Source organism: Eleutherodactylus coqui, chromosome 10, assembly GCF_035609145.1.
Source record: "Eleutherodactylus coqui strain aEleCoq1 chromosome 10, aEleCoq1.hap1, whole genome shotgun sequence".
NCBI classification, from domain to species: Eukaryota; Metazoa; Chordata; class Amphibia; order Anura; family Eleutherodactylidae; genus Eleutherodactylus; species Eleutherodactylus coqui.
The window spans coordinates 6458809-6483564 of NC_089846.1; the positions used below are offsets into that span (position 1 = coordinate 6458809).

Sequence of the window (24756 nt, forward strand, 5' to 3'; positions counted from 1 at the left end):
GGGATTTTCATCTTCACTTTTCAAAAACTCTAACTTATTTTATTATGGGTATGTATAATGTGTTGTATAAGTTTTATAATTTTTTTCCCCAAGAGCAGCGAGAAAAACACCTCAATTCCTCCATTTTATTTTTTTCACCTTTAATCAGGCAGCAGAAATGACTTAATAATTTTTTTCTGCAGGTTGATGCGATTACAACAATACCAGAACTCTAACATTTTTTTTTAGGTTTTTCCATCCTTGTAGGGGACGTGATCCTGCATAGCTATGATTGCACTGATAATACACTGCAGTACTTCTGTACTGCAATCCATTATCAGTTATGATAGTAAACACAGGCAGACCTAAGTAGGGGTGATTGCCCCCAGCCTACATCCACCTGATGCCCCCTTACAAATTGGTAGGTTGTGCCCCGTGTGACCGCACGGGTTGCACTTAGTTCAGGCTGGCCATGCATAGTCTGATTTTAGAAGACAGGGTGTTGGAAACTTCTTGTGCCTTCTGAGTTATGGTTTTTGAAGTTCTGTAAGCTCATAGCTGCCTCACCTGCTAGTTCAGTGTCTCTGCAGAGGTTGACCTGGTGATTTGCATTCTTCATAATGTGGGCTTTAGACTGGGCACTGTATAGTTATCTAATGTAGAAAACCAATTGCCCCCCCCCCCCATATATGGGGAGTGTTTGACAACAAACTTGCTGACAGTTTCCAATAACAATTATAAGAAGTGTGAACACAGTTCTAAAAAAATGCAGGATGTAATGCAGGATCAGGACAAGTAATGAACACACTTACAGAGGCTTCATGGGGTTAGCAGCAGGGATCAGTGTTCTCACCAATCCTCGCTGTTGCAGTGGAAGCCCAACTGTCAGTCACAGCCGTCTCACTTTGCAGATGTCGTGGGCTCAGCTTCCGAGCCTGCGCCACCTATGGGACGTAAGTGAACGAGTACACCCATTTGTGGGAACTGCTTCCCAGCCAGGGTGTACCTTTACTAGAGATGAGCGAGCGTACTCGGAAAAGCACTACTCACTCGAGTAATGTGCTTTATCCGAGTATCGCTGTGCTCGGGTCTGAAGATTCGGGTGCCGCTGCGGCTGACAGGTGAGTCGCAGCGGGGAGCAGGGGAGAGCGGGCGGGAGAGAGGGAGAGAAAGATCTTACCTCCGTTCCTCCCCGCTCTCCCCTGCAGCTCCCCGCTCCGTGCCAGCACCCGAATCTTCAGGGACGAGCACAGCGATACTCGGATAAAGCAAATTACTAAAGCGAGTAGTGCTTTTCCGAGTACAACGCTCATCTCTAACCTTTACATCCTGGGCGGGAAGGGGTTAATGTTGAGGGTGGACAAGTAAATAGGGCTGACTGCAGTACCAGGCACAGCCATGGATGGGAGTGGCACTGTTCAGAGTAAAAACATACCTTTTTAAAATCTCCCACAACCCCATAAGAACCTTTCACACGGGACAGAATAGGCCAAATGACGCTCCATAAGGCGCAGTAAAGCTGATTTTGATGTGGAATTAAAAAAGGCTTAAAACCTGCCTGCAATTCGCATCACAATCCGCGGTTAGACCTGCAGATTTTGGTGTGGGATTACGCAGCTGCGGATTTGGCTGCGTCCTGCGGTATAATTCCATCCAGTGTGAAAGGTCCCGTAAGGGTCTGTTCAGACAGAGCTGAATTGGCCGTGTAAAACCTGCAGCATTTCACAGGATCCGCAGTTTGGACGGGAGTTCAGGAAATCTCATCCACAAACTGCGGAAAAACTCCAGAGCGCGAAACGTGTGAACTGGGATGCAAATTTACACCCAAATGTGCAGCGGATTTATCGTTAGTAGAGGCTCCGCAGTGCGTGGGAGAACCTTAATGTGTCCACAATATGGCAGTCTCGGGTGATCACTGTCTCCCCCATAGAAAGACTAGCGGGCCCATTCAGTGGTCTGTAAACTGTTGTACTACAACTCCCAGCATGCCCAGATGACAGCCTCACAACACAGAACAGCTGCCTTAGCCCAAACCTTCCTTTCATGGGGTGGTGGCATTTACAACTGATGCATAATGGGTAGAGTGGGCATGTTTACAGGTGGGCACCAGACTGGCAGGTAAATCAAGTACTCACTGCGGATCGCAGAAAATGGCCATATGAGAACGCAATGCAGTCCCTCTCACACCGTACCTGAAAGAACAGCAAGAATTAAGACAAGAAATGGAAGAACACCCCTCCCCCAGCCTAATAGGGCTGATAACAGAGAGCAATAGCTCACACTCATCTGTCCTAGGGCTCTTGCACACTTGTGTTTTTCTTGCGCGTTTTTCCCCGCGAATGTCAATGGGTCTTTCTAATGTTAAAAATGCATCGCACAAAAATCACAAAGCACAAACTGCGTTTTTTGTGCAATGCAGTTTTAACATTAGAAAGCCCCAATGACATTCTTGCAGTGGCCCGAAGTCTGTATTTCTGCCCCCTCCATTAATGTCAGACATGTCATGCCTTTTATGTGCATGCATTGTGCAAACCGTCCTGTCTGCTGTTATGTGTATTGCACAGCTGCAGCATGTGAGAGGTTAATGTCTGAAAGTGGCTGGGATATGTCTGGGAAAGTATCACTATCTGTCTGGTCACATGATGTCTGCACCCTATAAATGTCAGTGATTGGGGTGTGGTGCAGGGGTCCATGATCTTCAATGGCAGTGAGGGTGTGAGAGTGCCGGCCACATGGGGGTGCCTTTAACCTTCATATGGAGAAGAGGATGGAGGCTGAGGAGAGGTAGTCGGATGTCCCCATCCCAGGAACCTTCATCTGAGAGTGAGAGTCCGCCGTACAGCGATCCGAGTTCTGAATCAAGTGAGTGTCTGTGGAGTGATCCTACCCAGTCCTCCTCCGGAGTGTACCCCTTCAAGGAGCGGTACCTTACAGATACCGAGGACTGTAGGGCCGGTGTCATCCTGAGTCCCTCCCTGACCTTAGCTCACTGATTGGACCGACAAACTAATAATGTATAAAATGTAATCTTTATTATGAAAAATTAAAATTGGTCTATAAACAAACAAACATTAAAGTGCCCAACAATTACACTCGTGAGCGTGAATCCCACATAGGGAATAAATCATATATGTATCACGAGTCTTAGAACAGTACTGCTTGTATATCCAGGCTCCTTAATAATAAAGGGCCTCAAAATACAGAAAAAATGCCACCAAAATGTAGGAATGGAACATAGATGACATTTGTTCCACTCAGATTGCTTTACACCCATGATTGTAAAAAGATCATCATATCAGAATGACATTTACTCTATGTATGATTTTGTACTGTTGAATATCCCAACGCGTTTCACTCTGGAGCAGGCTCACCAGGGGCCAAAATGCTCTCCAGAAATTCTGGTATTTAGGGTGTAACCGAGGTGGCTAAAATGCCGTGATTGCACTGTATAATGATTAAAGGGGTTGTCTCGCGGCGAAAGCGAAAAATAATTTTTTTCACTTACCCCCGCATTCTGCCCTGTTAAAAAAGAAAGCATAGGTTAGTTTTTAACAAGCAGATTGCGCTTACCTGCATCAGCGTTCTGCAGCTTCTTCTATTCTTCTTTTAAAGATGGCGCCGCTGGTCTTCTCCCACGGTGCACCGCGGGTCTTCTCCCATGGTGCACCGTGGATTTTCTTCTCCTTCCTTGCGTTCCATTGCCGATTCCAGCCTCCTGATTGGCTGGAATCGGCACACGTGACGGGGCGGAGCTACGATGACAACGCGGTGAGCAGCTCTCCGGCACAAGCGGCCCCATTCACCAGGCAGAAGACCACACAGCGCAAGCGCGTCTAAAAAAGCAAGAAGCCAGCGAAAGTAGACGGAGCCATGGCGACGGGGACGCCAGCAACGGAGCAGGTAAGTGAATAACTTCTGTATGGCTCATATTTAATGCACGATGTACATTACAAAGTGCATTAATATGGCCATACAGAAGTGTATAACCCCACTTGCTTTCGCGAGACAACCCCTTTAATTCAAGAATCATGAGGATCTGGCATGACCATTACCCTATGTTTAGGTAAGGGCCAAATAACCTGTCTCAATCCTTCTATTAGATTAACGAGAGACGAACGTTCATAGATATCGTTCTGATAGAGTAAACCTAAGTTGGCATATATGGGGGAAGATATGGCCTGGTTAGTCTTTATGTACTTTGCTCAGTTAAGGCATAACTCTATCCTAATTACTGATCTAATTATCCTTGTCTAATAGTTAGGGAAGCTGAGACTGACCTATAACACGGTACTAGTTATAATTCTTTCTGACACTTCATCAAAGATTTGCTAAAAGATAGCAACTGACTGATAAGGTCAGCACGAGAGAGACATGCTATCCATTTGTTATTTTTATCTATACATCTAACCTCTCTCTCTCTCTCGTGCTAATGTTGGTCTGAGGGGGCGGAGCATGGCACAGGCGTTTGTGGTCTTTTGTATCCCTGGATCATGCTCCGCCCCCTCAGTGTGTCCGTTTTGTCTGGAGTGTCCCTTTAAGGATATAACGCTACAGTTCCGCTATCGGTAATCCGTCGCCCCGTAAACTCACCAGCAGAAGGACAGCAGAAACAGCGCCACCACACAGAGGAGGAGGTAGAAGCACTTCCTCCGGCTGCATCTTTCATCTGGAAGGAAACAAAAAAGACCGATGTGGATGATGGGAGTTGTGGGTGAGAAGTGCTGCTCATCATGGAGTCCCATTGACGTCAGTGCCGCCATCTGTCATGGGATTCAGTCGTCTTACAGAACAACCGCTAACTTCTATATGGAAGTGTAGTGACCCAGAGGGTCCTACATGGCAGTCCCGAACTTAGTGGGTCCTAGGGACCCCGCTATGAGCCCTTATGGAGACATGGGAGGGACACTTTAGGGGAAAAACTCTATTTTTCCTTTCAATAGGGTTAAATAAAATCTGCCTAGCAATAAAGCCCCTGGTGATTGGCTGCCCCCAGCTAACTTTTGGGCCTCTCCTTATGGTAGAATTTATGCGACTGGTGGAAAGTGGCCATGTGAGAGAGAGTAGAAGGAGAGAGCTGAGGGCAAGCAGTACGCAGGGGAAGGGAAGTGAGGAGTTGGGGAGAAGTGATCAGAGAAGGAAGGGCTGCGGAGAGTAAAAGCCAAGGCCCAGAGGAGGACAGAGCCCGGAGAAGGAGAGGTGTCTATTTCAACCCTGGCGGGAGGCACCTGAGCCGAGGAGGACCCTTGTGTAAGCTGGAGAGATACCGGACATCACAACTGTGAGTTTAAGAAGTCAGGAGGTAGTTTCCCTTCAAGAGAGCCTGCACCATACTTCACATCTCACACCAAAATTTAACCCATTCCTAACAGTGCTAGTTTCAGCTTGGAGAATAGCACCAGAGTCCAGCAAGTGTCTTACTTATTCTTCCAACATAATTTTATTATACAGTAATTGCTGAGAAGTTAATGGTCCTCTTCCATTGTCATGTGTGAATATATTGCGGATTCTACCGGTTGCTTTACCAAGCGTTGTATGAATTGTACTCATCTTGCAAATCCAAGTAAACTGTGTGCCTTCAGTTTACCTTACCATTATCCGACTTGTCTCCCTATTCTACTAAGGGAATACATCATTAAGGCACTGGTGCCACTTTACAATCTCACCTGCAGCTCGAGCCACCCACGTAGTCTGAGTAGCCATCACCATGACCAGGTGAGAGTGCCACCACCCACTTAAGCTACGCCCCTTAACTCTTGTTACCTGAAGAAGGTCACAGTTTTACTGTCTAATGTGACAATTATGCTGCAGTGTAAAGTGTGAAGGAAGGACAGAGCAGCCTGAGAGTCTGCTGAGAGAGAGGGTAGAATTCAGACAACCCCACTCTCCCATAGACAATAAAGCTAAGATGGAGCCCCAGAGGTGGGGCCCCCATTGGCGCCCATCTCAGCTGTATCCTTCCCTCTGATGGCAACTGTGCATTCTCTGCTTTTCTGCTTCTCTACCTGCAGTAGAAGTGGATGTGAATTATGGAAACTACATGACTGAGCCGTGCTCTGCTGTTTCTGCCCACCCCCCAGCCATCTTGCAGATAGATGGCTGGGGGGGGGGGGGGGCAGCCATGTTAGGCCAAAATGGGAATACCTCTGTACCCCTTTCCTATCCCAGGATGTAAATGTAAATCCTGACTGGGAAGGTGTTCCCGTGAATTGACATAAACTTACATATAAGATGGCATATACTCAGAAGCTGAGCCCGTGCCATCTGCAGCTGTAACTGACAGCTGGATGGCCTCCCACTGCAACAGCAGGGATCGGTGACAGCCACAATCCCTGCTGTTAACCCCTCACATTGCCCAATCAGTGTTGATCGTGGCTTGTAAAGGGTTCACAGAAGGAGGGCGCTTTCTTGGTGATGTCATCAGCGATCGCTCGTCTGGTAGTGAATGTGAGTGACAATGTTACCTGCCGGTACAGACTGGATGAACGAGCGAACTCTGTCATCGTATTCCGTGAGAACGACTTCTCTTGCCTGTCAGTATTGTTGCACCCGTTAGGTTTGTGACATAATAGTAAATCCAGCACAACAGGTTCTGATAAAAGAGTCGCTGCCTTTCCAGGCCCTCAATCATTGTACGCGCTAATTATTGTTGTGGGACTCAGGCTTACTGTTTTTCACTTCTTGTGTCCTTTCATGATCGGTCTGCACGTACAGTGGATACATAAAGTCTACACGCCCGGGAACATGACAGGTTTTTGTCATGGGAAACAATGCAACAAAGATGAATCCTATCAGATTTATTCCCCCTCAGTATTCCAACATCCAAGCCCGGCTATGTTCTACCAAAACCCCCATCAAGGCTGCCAGAAGTCTGTGGGAGTCATGTTATGGCTGATGTGACCGTGGTTGGACTGTTTGGCCAAAATTCCCAAAGGTGTGTTCGGTGTAAAACCAACATTCCCCCCCCCTCCTTTTCCCGCTCTGTACCCTTACCCATACCTTCCTTATTTTCATTTAATTCAAGTTAGGCCCTGGACAGGCTGTTAGTATTCTTGTTGTTTTCTACCACAGTTCAACTTCAAGATTTGTCCGTGACTCAAAAGAGAAGATTATATTAGAACTTGCTTTTTAGCCATTTTTTTCCTTCTCTCCCCCCCCAATCTGTATAATTGCGAGCAGCCTTTGTAGTGCTTTAACCCCTTAATGACACGGCCTATTTTGGGCTTAAGGACGCAAGGATTTTTGGCAGATTTTCTTCTCCATTTATCAAAAGTCATAATTTTTTTATTTTTCCGTCGACGCGGCCGTATAAGGGCTTATTTTTTGCGTGGCGAACTGTCGTTTTTATCGGCATCATTTTTGGGTACATTGACTATATTGTAAAACTTTTATATTTTTTTTTATGATAGCAGGGAGAAAAAACGCATCAATTCTGCCATAGATTATTTTTATTTTTTTTACAGCGTTAATCATGCAGCATAAATAAGACAATCCATTTTTTCTGCGGACCGGTACGGTTACAACGATACCAAAATTCTTACATTTTTGTTTGGTTTTTCCAGTTTTCTGCAATAAAAACCCTTTTTTTGGAAATCTTTTTTTTCTAAATCGCTGCATTGAAAGTCCTGTAACTTTTTTATTTTGTGATGTACGGAGCTCTATGAGGGCTTATTTTTTTGCGAGACGAGCTGTAGTTTTTATTGGTACTGTTTTGGGGTACAAATGGCTTTTTTGATCACTTTTATTGAGTTTTTAGTGAGGCAAAATGCTAAAAATTAGCATTTTGACTCACTTTTTTAGTGTTTTTCCGTGCACAGTCAAAAGCATGTGCAACTTATTGTACGCGTCGTTACAGACGCGACAATACCAAATATGTGGGGGTTTAAATTTTTATACCTTTTTTTTATGCTAATCTGAGAAAGCATAAAAAAAGGCTTTTTTAACATTTTTTTTAATTCATTTTTTAAATCTTTTTTTTTTTTTACAACATTTGTGTCCCTCTGGGGGACTTTCACCACAGTACTGCTGATCGCTGTGATAAGTCATGGCAGGGCTACTGCCTTGCCATGCCTTATCGCTTATACAGCGATCTGAGGCACTGGTAACACAGGACACCAGTGTCTGGCGTCCTGTTGCCATGGCGACAGGCCGGGCTCTCGTGATAACATCGTGAGAGCCGGCCGAAGACACAGAGGGAACGTGCTCCCTCTGTGAACTCTTTCCCTGCCGTGATCTACTTAGATTGCGGCAGGGAAGGGGTTAACAGCGGGGGGGGGGGGGGCACATCTCCGATGCCCCCCCTGCTGTTGCAGCGGGACGCCTGCTGTGACTGACAGCCGGCTCCCGCTGCGGGATAGCGCGGGATCATATGTGATCCCGCGCTATCCCCAGGACATAAGTTTACATCCTGTTGCGGGAAGTACCAGGCTCCCAGGATGTAAACTTACGCCCTGGAGTGGGAAGGGGTTAATAAGGCTGTGATATATTCTAGTTCATGTTTACTGCATTATTGGAAACTTCGTAATTTAAAATAAAATTTGACAGTAAAAAAACAAAACAAACCCCCCCCCCCACCGTGCATCACCAGAAGACCCACAGTGACGATGGTGGGGGCAACATTATGTGAGGGTCTGTTCTGCTGCTGGAACTGGGGTTTAGTCAAGGTGGAGGCAATTATGAGCAGTTCCAAATATCATTCCATTTTGACACAAAACCTTCAGGCCTCAGCTAAAAAGCTGATGAGGAAGAGTGTGGTGTCCTGCAGCAACGGAGGCACACACTGAGGAGATGGCGGGGGTAGAGATGGCACTTGTCAAGGTGGCTCTACCAAACTCCTCCCCCAGAGGGACACATATAGCCTGAGCCAAGGCATCACTAGGCCTCTTACAGGCAATGCCGGGACAGCGGTTACCTGTATAGATGTGAAGTGGACCAAAGAAGTTGTCACGCTTGACGCCGCCGTTCCTTCACACCATTGGTTGTCCACACACGGTTATAACGAATACCTTAATCACTGGGAACGGGCAGTGACTGGAACTTTACTTCTTTAAGGTAACTTTCACACACCAGTGCAGGAAGAACAATTTCAGCAAGGTCATGCAGGAGAACACAGGATGACACTGGTCCTACAGTCCTAGTTATCTGTAAGACTCCGCTCCTGGACAGACACGCACATTCCGGGACACAGGATGACACCGGTCCTACAGTCCTAGTTATCTGTAAGACTCCGCTCCTGGACAGACACGCACATTCCGGGACACAGGATGACACCGGTCCTACAGTCCTAGTTATCTGTAAGACTCCGCTCCTGGACAGACACGCACATTCTGGGACACAGAATGAAACTGGGCCTACAGGCTGAATTACAGACTCTCTCCCACCTTTTGGCTTGCACTCATATTTATATCATACAACATCATGTGACAAGACCGTTTGATACATTTTCCAGACATTAACCTCTTATTGTAATTGTTGTATTGTTTTGCATTTATCCATGCCTGAAAGTGCTGCGGAATAAGTTGGCGCTATACAAATAAAGATTATTATTATCTTACGTGCTGCCACTGTGCAATACACATAACTAGATACAAGACCATTTGCAGAGTGTATCCACACCGAAGACATGACGTGTATTATGGAGGGGCCAGATATATAGACTTCGGGCCACTACAAGAGGAATTTCACCTTTCACCACGATAACAACCCAAAGCTAGAAGAAGATCAAAGTTTTGGATTTTTGTGTAGTCTTTTTATACCCACTGTACACTCTTTGTCAAAAACAATCCTGGCCCTTAAAGGGGTTGTTTGCTGCATAACTTGGCATGCGGTTCCATTTCAGACAGATAAACAAATTATAATATTTGTGGTGTGATTAGATGGACGGTCTTCTCACCGCAGGCCCTATAAGTGGTTCCCGGCTTGGCCTATAATAGGCTGTCGGAGGCTCCTTGTGTGTAGTGACCTCTTCTTCTGCTTGTTGACCACTGGATGCCTCTACAATGTAGAGAAGAGATGTCACCCCGTTACCAGAGTCTGAGAGGGGCGCATTATTGGGATGTGAGAAGCTGGATGGTCGTATTGATGAATTGCCCCCCACCAGGCCATTCTGACCAGACTGTTAGGAGGTGTTTGGACCAGTGGATGGTGGCACACAATGCGGCCAGCTTATGCCTTCCCTCCGACAGACCACCAGTAGAGAGGAGCGTCTGACCAGATTGTTAGGGGGTGTTGGGACCAGTGGATGGGGGCACACAATGCGGCCAGCTTATGCCTTCCTCCCGACAGACCACCAGTAGAGAGGAGCGTCTGACCAGATTGTTAGGGGGTGTTGGGACCAGTGGATAGGGGCACACAATGCGGCCAGCTTATGCCTTCCCCCCGACAGACCACCAGTAGAGAGGAGCGTCTGAGCAGACTGTTAGGAGGTGTTGGGACCAGTGGATGGGGGCACACAATGCGGCCAGCTTATGCCTTCCCCCCGACAGACCACCAGTAGAGAGGAGCATCTGACCAGACTGTTAGGGGGTATTGGGACCAGTGAATGGGGGCACACAATGCGGCCAGCTTATGCCTTCTCCTCGACAGACCACCAGTAGAGAGGAGCGTCTGACCAGATTGTTAGGGGGTGTTGGGACCAGTGGATTGGGGCACACAAGGCAACCGGGCTCAGGATGCCCCCTACAGACCACCAGTAGGTAGGATCGTTTAACCCCTTAACGACCAGCCCATAATGTTTTTACGTCCTGCCCAAGGGGGCTTTATTCGCTGAGGACGTAAAAACATGTGTCCTGCAGAGAATAAAACCACGTGGGCTCTGGACGTGACAGCTCCATGCTGTCGGTGCCCGCAGGTAGCCGACAGCATGGAGCTGTCATCCCGGGCTGCAGGGACCCCCCCCCCCAGCAATGCGATCAGCGCTATCCAATCGATAGCGCTGATCGCATAAAAGTTAAAAAAAGTTGAAAAAAAGTTAAAGATGCAGCTGCCCTGATGGATCGGATCCATCAGGGCAGCTGAAATTACTCACCCCCGTCCGCCGCACTGCTCCTCGCTCTCCTGGTCCTCCGGGCCCTGAAGCTGGTCTTCTGCGCATGCGCGCCAGGCTACATTACGTCAGCCACAAGCGCAGAAGGCCCGGCGGCGCGGGGAATTTAAAATCTCCTGTCTCCCGGCTACTGAAGGTTTCCGGGAGACAGAAGATGCCACCAGGGACCGCGGTGAGCGGTCCCTGGGCCCCTTATCGCCGGTATCCAACGGATACCAGCGATCATGGAAAAGTGTTAAAAAGTTTTAAAAAAGTAAACGTTTCAACTGTCCTCATGGATCGGATCCATGAGGGCAGCTGAAAATACTCACCCCCATCCTCCACGATGTCGATCGTGGCGATCTGGAGCCGCCACGGGCTTCTGCGCATGCCCGCCAAGGGGAAAATGGCGGCGCATGCGCAGAAGCGCCGGGAAATTTAAAAATTCCCTGTCTCCTGGATACCTTCAGTAGCCGGGAGACAGGAGATATCACCGGGGACTGCAGACTGCAAGTTGTAAAAAAGTGAAAAAAGTTGGAGTTTCATCTCCCCTCATGGATCCGATCCATGAGGGGAGATGAAAATGCTCCCCTAAGGTCCCCAAAAGCCCCCCAAAAGTACAGGGCATTACCCTATTCTGCGCATGCGCTGAAGAAAATGGCGGCGCATGCGCAGTGGAAGCTAAAGCCAAAGCGGCATTTGGCTTAGTAACCTGCAGGGACCAAAGCGATTGGTCCCTGCTGACATGGGTGGCTGGGATACACCTATCACAGCCACCCATGTCTTTTGTTTAATAAATATGGCACACGGTTAGTCCTGGTATCTCTCCCCTGTCACTCAGAGAGATTTGTGACAGGAGAGAGATAGCTGGGAAAAAAAACCCCGTTATTACCCGCCTTCACCTTCCCTCATACCCCAATTACCCCATTATATCCCTGTCCACTTTTTTGGGGGCTATTTTTTTTTGTCTACCCCCATTAAAATTTTTTTTATAAAATGGAGCGTAGGCGCTACACCACAGAGCAAGCGTACGCGCTGCTCTTTGCGTCAAGCTCCGGTAGCGATGCTACCAGTGAGTCGAAGGAGGAGGTTTTTTTGAGAGTGACGACTCTGCCTCCAGTGCTATGGAAGTTGAGGAAGTCGTTGGGGCAGCGGGGCCAAGTAATGCGGCGCCCGCCACTGCGTGGAGTTCCGCAAGTTTATTTACGCCCCGCATCCCAGAATTTTTAGCGGCTCCAGGCGTCAATCTGGACATCGCAAATTTTACACCATTTAATTTTTTCAATTTCTTCATTACCGCCGGCGTCCTGCAGTTAATTGTCCAGCAGACCAATACATACGCTGGGCAATACGTGACCGCGCACCCCACGGCGGTTTATTCAGCAATGTGGACCACCATAGAGTTAAAAAAATTTTTGGGACTTGTTTTACTAATGGGACTCGTAAAAAAGTCATCAATACGGTCCTATTGGTCCACGAGCGCCATTCACGCGACGCCTGTATTTGCGTCCATAATGCCCCGACGCAGATATGAAAATATTATGCGTTTTTTTTCATTTCGCTAATAATGCCCAAATCCCCCCCAGAAGTGACCCGGCGTATGACAGACTGGGCAAATTAAGGCCCCTTATATCGCTATTAAGAGTTGTCTTTAAAAACGTTTATACCCCCCAAAAAATCTGGCGGTGGACGAGTCGCTCATGAGTTTTAAAGGGTGTTTATCATTCCGCCAGTTAATTCCCTCAAAACGCGCAAGATATGGCGTCAAGCTATATAAAATCGGTGAGAGCGCCACAGGCTATACGTGCGACTTTTTTTATTTATGAGGGCAGGGATCGACAATAAAATCCCCCCAACTGTCCTGAAGACATTGGCGGTAACGAAAAAATTGTGTGGGAGCTCGTGGGCCCATTATTAAATAAAGGGTACCATATTTATACTGACAATTATTATACCAGTATCCCCCTTTATAGAGCGTTACACGCCGCAGGTACAGGGGCCGGCGGAACTGTCCGCAAAAATAGGGTAGGTTCCCACAACCCATTGTATCCAGGCATGTAGATAGAGGAGCGTCTTACGCACTGGCCTATGACGCCTTGCTTGCGGTAAAACGGCGTGACAGAAAGGATGTTTTTATGCTGTCCACTGCGCAGGCAGACCCCTCCGTTACAGTAAGGGAGAGGGGGGGGGGGGGGTGCAGCGGAGAAAACTAAACCGGCCTGCGTCACAGAATATAATAAATCGATCTGTCAGACCAGGCGCTACAGCCATACCTCGTAAAACGCGAGCTTGGTACAAGAAGGCAGCGATCTACCTGATACACATCGCTACCTATAACGCTCACGTCATTTATAAATGTGCTGTACAAAAAAAACTGCTTTTAAAATGACAGAATTACCAAAAAAATGAAAATCGTAATTTTTTTTCCTTCTGCTTTGCTTAGATTCATTCAAAAACCGTGAAGTCAAAAAAGACATCGTACCCCAAGATAAATTCGTTAAGGGGTCTACTTTTCATAATGGGGTTACTTGTGGGGGTTCTCCATCGTTTTGGTCGCTCAATGGCTCTACAAGTGGTCAATGGGGCCTAAATCTCCTTCAAGCAAAATTTCTGTTCCGAAAGCCACCGGTTGCTCCTTTCATTTTGGGCCCCATTGTGCATCCAGACGTAATACTAGGGCCACAATGGGTATGTTTCTGAGCACAGGACAAACAGGGGGATCCATTCTGGGGTGCAAATCCTCATTTTCATGTGTACTATAGAAAAAAGTCCTGTCTTTAAAATGACATATTTGCAAAAATATGAAATTTTAGTTGTTCTCTTCTAAATTGCATTGACTCCTAAAAAAAACTGTGGGGTTAAAATACTCCTGACACCCCTCAGTGAATACGTTAAGAGGTGTAGTTTTAAAATGGGGTCATTTGTGGGGGTATCCATTATTCTGACACTCATGAGCCTTTCCAATCTTGGCTTGATGTAGGAAAACAAAGTGTTCCTCAAAATGCTGAAAAGTAATGTTAAATTTGTACGTCTCCTAAATGGTTAAAAAAAAAAACGAAAGTTTTTCCAATATGCGCCCAAAATAAAGTAAACGGATGGAAATATAAATCTTAGCAAAAATTTCTATATTATGTTTGCACATATTTGTGATATTGCAGTTGGAAATGTGAAAAAAATGACGATTTTTTTCAAAATTTTCCCAATTTTGGAGCTTTTAATAAATAAACACAAATTCTATTGGTCTTTTTTTTCCGCCTAAATGAAGTACAATATGTGGAGAAAAAACAATGTCAGAATCGCTTGGATATGCAAAACCTTTCTAGTGTTTTTCCATGTTAAAGTGACACATGTCAGATTTGCAAAATTTGGCCTGGTCATTAAGGCGCAAACAGGCTTGGTCACTAAGGGGTTAATCATCTGAAAAGCGAGAGCAGCTGCAACTGTTTTGTTGTCTGGCATTCACAGACAGGTGGCTCCATCGTTACACCCCTGTGTCTGTCAGAACCATTTCCAGGCACTTGGCTGAAGGACCTTTGGTCTCACAGCCCCCATTACATGTACGGCCTCTGACCCCCACCGTTGCCCCCATTACATGTACGGCCTCTGACCCCCACCGTTGCCCCCATTACATGTAAGGCCTCTGACCCCCCCCGTTGCCCCCATTACATGTACGGCCTCTGACCCCCACTGTCGCCCCCATTACATGTACGGCCTCTGACCCCCACCGTTGCCCCCATTGCATGTACGGCCTTTGACCCCCACCGTTGCCCCCATTACATGTACGGCCTCTGACCCCCACCGTTGCCCCCATTGCATGTACGGCCTCTGACCCCCACCGTTGCCCCCATTGCATGTACGGCCTTTGACCCCCACCGTTGCCCTCATTACATGTACGGCCTTTGACCCCCACTGTCGCCTCCGTTTGCAGTGTTGTCATAATTGATAAAACTGAACTGCTACAGAGGAACCGTGTGTCTTCAGCGATGAATCCAGGTTTAGTTTGGGTGCTGACGACGGCTGTGTTCGAGTCTGGAGACCTCAGGGTGAGCTTCTCAATCCTGCCTTTGCTGTGTAGCGGCACACTGCCCCCTGCTGGTGTGATGGTCTGGGGGGCCATCGGATACGACAGTCGGTCCCCCCCTAGTAGTGGTACGAGGGACAATGACAGCTCACCGATATGTTCAGGACATCCTGCAGCCACATGTGTTCCTCTCATGGCGGCTTCTAGCAGGATAATGCTCGGCCGCACACAAGGGGGTCACAGGAGCCCCCACAACATTGTCACACTTCTGTGACTGCCCGGCCGCCATATTTATCGCCAACAGAACATATATGGGACCATCTGGGACACCAACTTTGACAGTCTATGGCTTTGGAGCAATATGCATCAGGATACCATTTGGAATCTGTATGCCTCCATGCCTGCCCATATCACATTTTGTATCCAAGCTAGAGGCGGTACAACAGGGTACTAGAGACTCCATGCCCAACCTGTGTCCTATCTTGTATCCAAGCTAGAGATGGCCTAACAGGGTACTAGAGCCTCAATGCCTGCCTGTATCACATCTTGTATCCAAGCTAGAGGCGGTAAACAGGGTACTAGAGCCTCCATGCCTACTCGTATCACATCCTGTATCCAAGCTAGTGGTGGTACAACAGGGTACTAGCACCTCCATGCCCCCCGTATCACATCTTGTATCCAAGCTAAAGGCAGTACAACAAGGAACGAGAGCTTCTATGCCCATCCGTATCACATCTTGTATCCAAGCTAGAGATGGCCTAACAGGGTACTAGAGCCTCAATGCCTGCCTGTATCACATCCTGTATCCAAGCTAGTGGTGGTACAACAGGGTACTAGAGCCTCCATGCCCCCCGTATCACATCTTGTATCCAAGCTAAAGGCAGTACAACAAGGAACGAGAGCTTCTATGCCCATCCGTATCACATCTTGTATCCAAGCTAGTGGCAGTACAACAGGGTACTAGAGCCTCCATCCCCCCCATATCACATCTTGTATCCAAGTTAGAGGCGGTACAACAGGGTACTAGAGCCTCCATGCTGCTCGTATCACATCTTGTATCCAAGCTAAAGGCGGTACAACAGGGTACTAGAGCCTCCATGCCGCCCGTATCACATCTTGTATCCAAGCTGGAGGCAGTACAACAGGGTACTAGAGCCTCCATGCCCACCTGTATCACATCTTGTATCCAAGCTAGTGGCGGTACAACAGGGTACTAGAGCCTCCATGCCCACCTGTATCACATCTTGTATCCAAGCTAGAGGCGGTACAACAGGGTACTAGAGCCTCCATGCCCATCCATATCACATCTTGTATCCAAGCTAGAGGTGGTACAACAGGGTACTAGAGCCTCTATGCCCATCTGTATCACATCTTGTATCCAAGCTAGAGGTGGTACAACAGGGTACTAGTGCAGCGAGCAGGACTTGACAAGGATAGCCCGAGTGGATATTCAAACTCTGATCTGGTCATGGTGGTGGTACTCCACATAAAACGATGGCGCATGCAGTAGACGGAACCCTCAAGGGATTTCAGTTTGAGTAACTGGGCTTCCAACGTTATCTCCTCTACTACATAATAACTGATGTTATTGCGCCATTTTTCAGTGGCTCCAAATCATTCGTTCGTCCAAAAATCTGATTTTGAAGCACTGCGCAGTCGGCACATCGCCCCCACGTGCGATCATCATCAGTAATATTTCTTTTAGCTGAAATGTTCATTAATGTCATTAGAGCCCGGCAACCGCACGCCTATAACTGCCGTCACAAAGAAAATCTGTGTTGCCCGTAACAACCAATCACAGCGCAGCTTTCATGTTACCTCAGTATAATATATAACAACCAATCACAGCGCAGCTTTCATGTTACCTCAGCAGTATAATATATAACAACCAATCACAGCGCAGCTTTCATGTTACCTCAGCAGTATAATATATAACAACCAATCACAGCGCAGCTTTCATGTTACCTCAGCGGTATAATATATAGCAACCAATCACAGCACAGCTTTCATGTTACCTCAGTATAATATATAACAACCAATCACAGCACAGCTTTCATGCTACCTCAGTATAATATATAACAACCAATCACAGGGCAGCTTTCATGTTACCTCAGAGGTATAAGAAATGAAAGCTGCATTGTGATTGGTTGCTGTTGGCAACAACAATTACAGGGGAAGTCGGTGAGTTTTCGATTTTTAATCCGCCTGTATTCATCGCCGGGGCTGAAGAACGCTCTGCAGAATGTCACTCAGACCGGACAGACCTGCGGTCTTATATGAGAAACAAGAAACAGACTTAGCGTTTTACATACAAGATGACGAACGCGGTAAGAATGGCGGATCGGTGTCACTGCTCCCGCCCTCCAGAATAAAGGAATGAATGTTGTACGCTACATTATAAGCTCCTCCCTCGTACCGCCGCGCGGACGGAGAGATCCAAAGGTTACCGCGGCGGAGATGAAACCAAGATAGGTTCCATCACTAAGGGGTTAATTTCCGCCTCAGTGGTTGCTTTCATTTCCATTGGTTGCGCACAGAAAGCGGACGCTGCCCGTATACGCCAGAGTGCGGCGAGAGGAAGGAACTGGAGTAAACGCAGCGCGCCGCAGATTTTCTCATCTTGAGGGTTTTTGTTTTCTCGTCACACAATTTGGTAATTTAAATTAATTAAAAACGCTCCTTTCACGTCCTTTCTGGTAGGTGGATCGCTCTGCGCTGCGCGGTCTGTCCTTGTATACAGTGCGGCGCGACATTTTCGGTTCACCTCCAACTGACACATCTTGCGTCCCTCCCCCAACTATCTATATCTCCAGACAATGGGGTTTACAGAACAGAAGGATGTAGCAGAGCTGAGTCCGCGTTGGCCGCACACGCTGATAGCTCTCTGCTATGTAGTGGTTTTCCCCCGCAGTCCCAGCTAACATCATAGATCCTGATATCACCATGCGGTGCGCTCAGTGACAAACCCAGCTCTGCTACATCTGGAAAGCCGTCACAATTGTAAAGGGTTCTAGATGGACTTACATGTCTCCTTCTGCATGTCGCAGCGCTGCGAGGCTCTGGGATCTGTGGACGGAGGTGAGTGAACTGAGATGATGATCACGGAGGCATCAGGTGTGGCATCGGCTCCGTCTCCTATTACATATGAAGCTGAGCACTCCACCTGCTGTGTGATGAGGAAGGCTGCGTTCACAGGGCGAGACGCGCAAAACTAACACTGAAATAGACCCCATGGCTTACATGCGCGATTTTCTTTTGCAGCGCTGCTGTAAGATACGAAACTAGCAGCATGCTCTATTATTCTGCGAGTCCGCAGATATGTCGCCCATTGTTTCTAATGTGTGAGAGAAAAAGCTTGTCGCACGTACGTTCAGCGATGCCGTGCGAACGTCACACCAATCACAAGGCAGACTTAGTGAACATCGTATTGGCCCAAGTAGTAATAGTGCCCCCGTAGTAGCCTCAATAGTAATAGTGCGCCTTAGAGTAGCCCAGTAGTAATAGTGTCCCCCATAATAGCCCCGGTAGTAAGTGTCCCTTATATTGTCCCCAGTAGTAATAGTTCTCCCATATCGTCCCCAGTAGTAATAGTGTCCCCCATAGTAGCCCCAGTAATAATAGTAGCCTCAATAGTAATAGTGATCCCCATAGTAGCCCCAGTAATAATACTAGCCTCAATAGTAATAGTGATCCCCATAGTAGCCCCAGTAATAATACTAGCCTCAATTGTAATAGTGATCCCCATAATGGTCTAATTAGTAATAGTGATTGCCCTAATGGCTCCAGTAGTAATAGTAGCCTCAATAGCTATAGTGCTCCCCATAATGGCCCAAGCAGTAATAGTGATCCCAGTAGTAGTAATGATCCCCATAGTGGCCCCATTATTCATAGTGATCCCAGTAGAAATTGTGCCCGCATAGTGGCCCCAGTAGTAATAGTAGCCTCAATAGTAATAGTGATCACCATAGTGGGCTCTAGTAATAGTGCCCCTTATAGTGGCCCTGTAGCAATAGTGACTCCTACAGTGGTCCCAGTAATAAGTGTCCTTTATATTGGCCCCAGAAGTAATAGTTCCCCCATATTGTCCCCAGTAGTAATAGTGGCAACCATAGTAGCCCCAATGTTAATAAGCTCTGTTAGTAGCCCCAGTAGTAATAGTGACCCCCATAGTGGTCCTCCAGCCACCCGATAAGCATTTACCTTACTCGTAGTATTAAGAACGTGTGGGAAAGATAGGGTGAGTCCCATATTTACCTGCATGTAGTATTCACACATGAGAAGTGAGCTAGTGAAAACCAAACCATTGTTTGTATTGTGCAGGAAAATGCTAGAAACACCAATCTACAATATGTTGCACGGTGTTCTCAGCTACAACCTGTAAGCCCACGCTGACGTGATTCCTGACCGTATTGCATCTGGAACTGTTACCAGGAAGTCTTGCTGATACCGGGTGTAATACGCCAAGTGACTGGACTGCTCCATCCTCCACCCAGCTGTGCTTCTACCGCTCCAGCAGTTGGCCACTATTCTAAGAACCTCCAACACCGAAGTCCAGATCCCTGTACAGGGGTAAAAGGGGTGAAGACCTGGGGTCCCATAGATTCTGCAACCCAGCCTAGACTGCGCCAAGCTTACTCCGGTCTCTGTAAGTGAAACATGGATGTAGCACAGTAGATTGGGGATAAAATACAGGGTGTTACTGATTTGGCGCATGGACGTCTTGCAGAAAAGGAGCATCGGTCTGAACGCCCGGGTGAAATGGAGATGACCCCAGCTCGGGGGGCTGCCGTTCCGATCCCAATTGCTGAACCCAAGTTAAATCTGCAAAATTTTTAAGGAGTTTTTTGCCTTCTGTAAAAGTTGTCTCTTCTATTTCAACCTTTGCCCCCGTTCCTCTGGTTATGAACATCAGCGAGCGGCTCCGGTGGTATCTGTGCTGCGAGGTATCCTCGGACATGAGCCTTCTCACTGTCAGATGATTTTCTGGATCTCTCCTCAGTAGATAAGCTCTTTATTTCTTCAGGTCTTCTGTCAGATGCAGAAATCACAACTCATCTGGTTAAGGGAGTCACTTTGTTCCTAGGCAACGCTACCCAACACATAATCACCACCCTGCTGCCCGGAGGGAAGCCAAAAATATGGTGCAACAAAAGCACTAAAGCAGCTTGTATCTATTGGATTGCTCTTAGACTGGGTTCACACAGGACGGATTTCCAGCGGAATTCTCGTGGTTTGGCCACACCGAAAAACTGCGATAATCATGTCGGAAAAACACAGCTTCAAAACCTGCGACATTTCGCTGCCAGTTTTGGAGCTGTTCGGCCGCCAGCATTCCTCTGCGGCTTTCTCTCCTCATAGAGAGGAGTGAGGCCGCAGTGGGAAAAAAAAGGTATTGACATGCTGTGGAATAGAATTCCGCTACGCATATCCGTTTTCGCCCGGCTTTGCTGCAACAGATTGGCCACCCCATGTGGACGAGATTTTTGTAAGATCTCAGCCACATGGCTGGCTTATCCCGGGATCAGGAGCCGTGGGCGGAATTACCGCATGGAAATTCTGCACGGAAACTCTGCAGCAATTCCGTCCTGTGTGAACCCAGCCTAATAACTAGTGTGCTGTATATGACCCCTCTATGTTCCCAGAGGACGAGTATACGGTCTGATCTTGGGTTTGAATTAACCTAGGGGTCTAATATAAATAAAAAGGGTTTGAACATATCTAGTGGGTGTGTTCTGGGGTCTGATATTAATATAAGGGGTCTGAAATTATTTTAGGGATTTTATATTAAAGGGGTATTCCAGGTATTTACTTTCCTCAGTATAGGTCATCAATAGCTGATTGCTGGGAGTCATCGGATCATCCAGCCTACAGTCAGTGCAGCGGGTTGGACATCCACGTTGGTGCTCAGAGCAGGAAATGCTATAGAAGACAGTGCTCCCATTGATTTCAACACTTACGGCTCTGAGCACCAACAGCGGCCCGGAGAATCAGCTGATCGGCAGGGATCCGGAGTGGCAGACTCCCACTGATCAACTATTAATGTCCTACCCTGAGGACGGGTCATCAATAGTAAATTCCTGTAAAGCTCCTTTTATAGAGTTTGTACCAAGATTGGTAGGATAGGATTGGAAGCAATTTGTTGGTAGGTAGGGTCTCACTGCTGAGACCCCTACCAACCTTAAGATCGGGGACCCTGTGTCCCATGTCCTCCTCACTGTGGGGTTACTGCACCCCTACACTGAGCAGACTGAATGGAGCGCTGGCCATGTAAGGGCACTAAGGCTCCATTCACCGTCAATGGGACTGCCGAGATAACTGGGTGGCACCTGCTTGGGTATTTCCGTCAGCCATATTGAACTGAATGGAGTGCTGACCGTGCATGTTCGGCCAACACTCCCTTCATGCTGATGAGATATGAAAAAATTAGGGCAACGCTCAGTAGACTCTATGAATGTATTATTAGAAGAGGATGTGTTACTCATTTGGGACCTATTGAATTATTTGTGAAACAAATTAAGATTATTGGGTGTGAGTCCCTGTCCTTCAGAAAAAGCTGCCCACAACAGGTGAGTTTGTAATACTTTTTAAGGGTTTTGTTTCTCCTGAAGACACCTGAGAGGTATCTGGAATGTTGTTAGTCAGGAGGGGATGTTCACATAATAGGCCCCAGGTGAGTTTGTAACACATCCTGTTGAAATAATACATTCATACCTACAGAGTCTCTGGGTCTGGAGTGCTGTCCTAATTCTTTTATATCTCCTTTCGTTATGGGTTCTCCTTGAGGATTCTGGACCCCTCTTTTTGGAATGAGCAAACCAGGATGGAGAGAATGGCTTACCCGCCATTGACTTAAATATTTATGTATCTATGTTTTTTGAGGGCCCTTGGGACTGAACTTCTCATCCCACCATTGTGAGAGCCATCAAACCAGAATCCGGACACCCTTTGACCCACTCTAATTATATAAATTCAGAGGCAACAGAGTTCTTGATACACGTACACGTGAGCCACCCCAGTCCCAAGGCTCCAAATGATTAGATTTATGTCATGATTAGATGAAGGGTCTTGTCTCCTGAGACGCTAAAAGTGGTTCCACCTTTGGTCTATAAAAAGAAGCTCCTTGTGTGTAGTGACCTCTTCTTCCGCTTGTGTGGAGCATGTTGACCACTAGACGTCTTTACGCTCCAGAGAAGAGATTTCACCCCATTACCAGAGTCTCAGAGGGGGCGCATTATTGGACTGTGAGAATCTGGATTGTCATGTTGATGAATTGTCCCCCACTGGGCGGTTCTGACCATACTGTTAGGAGGTGTTAGGACCAGTGGATGCATGAGGTCACAAGGCGAGACCAGGCTCAGGATGCCCCCGACAGACCACTAGTAGAGAAGATTGTCCAACAAGTACGGGCAGCTCCAACTGTTTCATTGTCCACCATCCGCAGACAGATGGCATCATTGTTACACTCCTGTGTCTGTCAGAACTGTTTGGCTGAAGGACATTTGGCCTCATAGCACCCATTACATGTACTGGTGACCTAGGGGTGAGCTCCTCAATGCTGCCTTTGCTGTGGAACAGCACATTGGCCCCTGCTGGTGTGATGGTCTGGCGACCCATCACATTCGACAGTTTGTCCCCCCTAGTAGTGGTATGAGGGACAATGACCGCTCAGCGGTATGTTCAGGACACCCTGCAGCCACGTGTTCCTCTCATGGTAGGGCTTATATGTAGAAATACTTGATCTTGTTTCATTGTGTTCATGATTGTCTCCTCCGTGGCCCGTTTACATATATTCGGAAAATGTCATAAAGTTTCCACCCCAAGAGACTACTTGGAGAATTTTTTCCATTAAATTGCTGATTATCCTTTTTGCTTGCTTGCTGCCTTAACTAATCCTCTCTTTCAGGCTAATGGACACTCAGTAATTTCAGTTGTGATTCTTGACTTGACTAATTTTCCCTTCCTTCCAGGTTGTACAGCGGACAGTTTAATTGTTTAATATATGTACTGTATTTTTTGCTAAAAATATAAATGCATAACATAGCCTTTGGAGAGAAGTAGAATGTATAGACTTCATAGAAGTTTGAGGCCTAGGGTTTCACCTTCGTTCAATCTATTGTCCTAAGAAAACCAAACAAATAAGTTCTTTAATATCAAGCTGCCAGATCAAGCTGTCAATTCAAACCAACCTTCGAATTCGTAGAGTAAACACCAAGGACAGCTGTTGTTTTAGCAAGGGGGAATCTGTCGTGACCTGGACTGGCACTACAAAATAGAAGTTCTTTAGGCACCATCGTAAATGTAGGAACTGAGCTATGACAACCCCCGGAGTGAGGAAAAAAGGAGGTGGCTTCTTTTGGCTTGTTTTGTGGTGTGCAGTTAGAAATTATAAGTCTTGGAAGATGGAAGTCAGGGGAGTGAGACAGTGAACAGATCAGTTGGAGGGGAGGATGCTGACAGCCATGTAGAGCTCTAGCACGCAGCTTAGGTAAAGGTAAACCCCCAGCAAGCTGGGTACACATTTTACTGACCTCGGAAGAATGAAAGGCTGAGTCAACCTTGAGCCATGGGGGGATTGAACTCACAACCTTTAGGTCATGAGCAAGAGCTTAGGACTTCATTCTGAAGCCTTAACACTCTGTGCCACACACGGCTCATATGAGATGCATTTTGTAAACTTTCAAGAAATTCTGAGTAGAGCAGCTCATAAATTACCCCGATGCTGGGAGAAACTGTTTGTTTTTCTAAACCTGACGTCCATCTGTCCATTCAACCCAGCTGTGCTTTCTACCGACAGCAACTTCAGACAAGCAGTAGAGAATCTTCGTATAAATTTTGTGAGTACACAAGAAAACTTGAGCACAGTTTTCATGGTGGGCAATTTACTGTTAGTCAGAAGAAAGGGATATTTTCTCGTCAGATCTCTCTCTATAGCTCTTCCTTAGCTCAGATGCTGCCTCCTCAAAGTTTATTTATCTGTGTATTATGTGTTAAACTGTATATATGCAAGTTGTATATGCAATTTCTGGTGCTTAATATTAATACAGACAACCACGGGCCTGAAAGTAAATGGTGTGCCTGTCATTTACCTACATACGCGAGTTAGTCTTAATTCGCTACCAAGCGCTTTTAATCCAGGCACTGGCATCACGATCACCTAATTCCATTAGTCATCCAGATTCTGTTGTATACCTTCAACGGTGTGTGAGATTACAAAGAGCGTGTTGCACTCATTGCTACCGTGACACAGCTCCTAAGCCACATCTTAGAAACTGCTCAGAGAGTGCAGGCCTCTTCTTGCTTGTTGCACGGTGCAAGTGGTCCAATTCTGGTCATCGACAGCACACTCTGAGATTTCAATGGGATAAAGAATAGCAGTAACTTAGAGATCAGCTACAACTAACTGAACAGCTAAGAATCATAATTGTGCCCGATCTAGAGTCCCACTGCCCCATGTTGTCTCTGATAGACTGGATCCTCACTTTACAGCCTCCCTAAAGGTAATTATTTGCTTGAACAAAGATTATGAAGGACTGAGTTGTTTAGGAGGGGGCGCTCTCTACAAATAGCATTTGTGGAGCTACTTACCCCTGGCCAGGATAAACTGTAAACTGACTGATGTTCCAAAGGTGTGTGCATAGCATTAAAGAGGCTGTCCAAGTTAAGGAAATTCCTTTCACCTGGTTTCCCCATGCGTTGAAATAACAAATCAGTCGTTACTCACCTCTCTCCACTCCCT

The 24756-nt window shown here is 47.0% G+C and overlaps 1 protein-coding gene across 1 annotated transcript in view; it reads right to left on the bottom strand.

Moving 5' to 3' along the window:
- LOC136579974 (histo-blood group ABO system transferase-like) overlaps positions 1-20084 on the bottom strand; it is a 49501-nt gene extending 29417 nt beyond the window's left edge. The window contains exons 1-3 of the mRNA XM_066580109.1: positions 19721-20084; positions 4570-4645; positions 2115-2171 (exon numbers count right to left, since the gene is read on the bottom strand). Of these exons, the coding sequence (XP_066436206.1) occupies positions 2115-2171; positions 4570-4645; positions 19721-19757 (170 nt within the window). The 5' untranslated portion in view covers positions 19758-20084. The remainder of the gene's footprint in view (positions 1-2114; positions 2172-4569; positions 4646-19720) is intronic.
- Positions 20085-24756: the final 4672 nt, after the last annotated feature.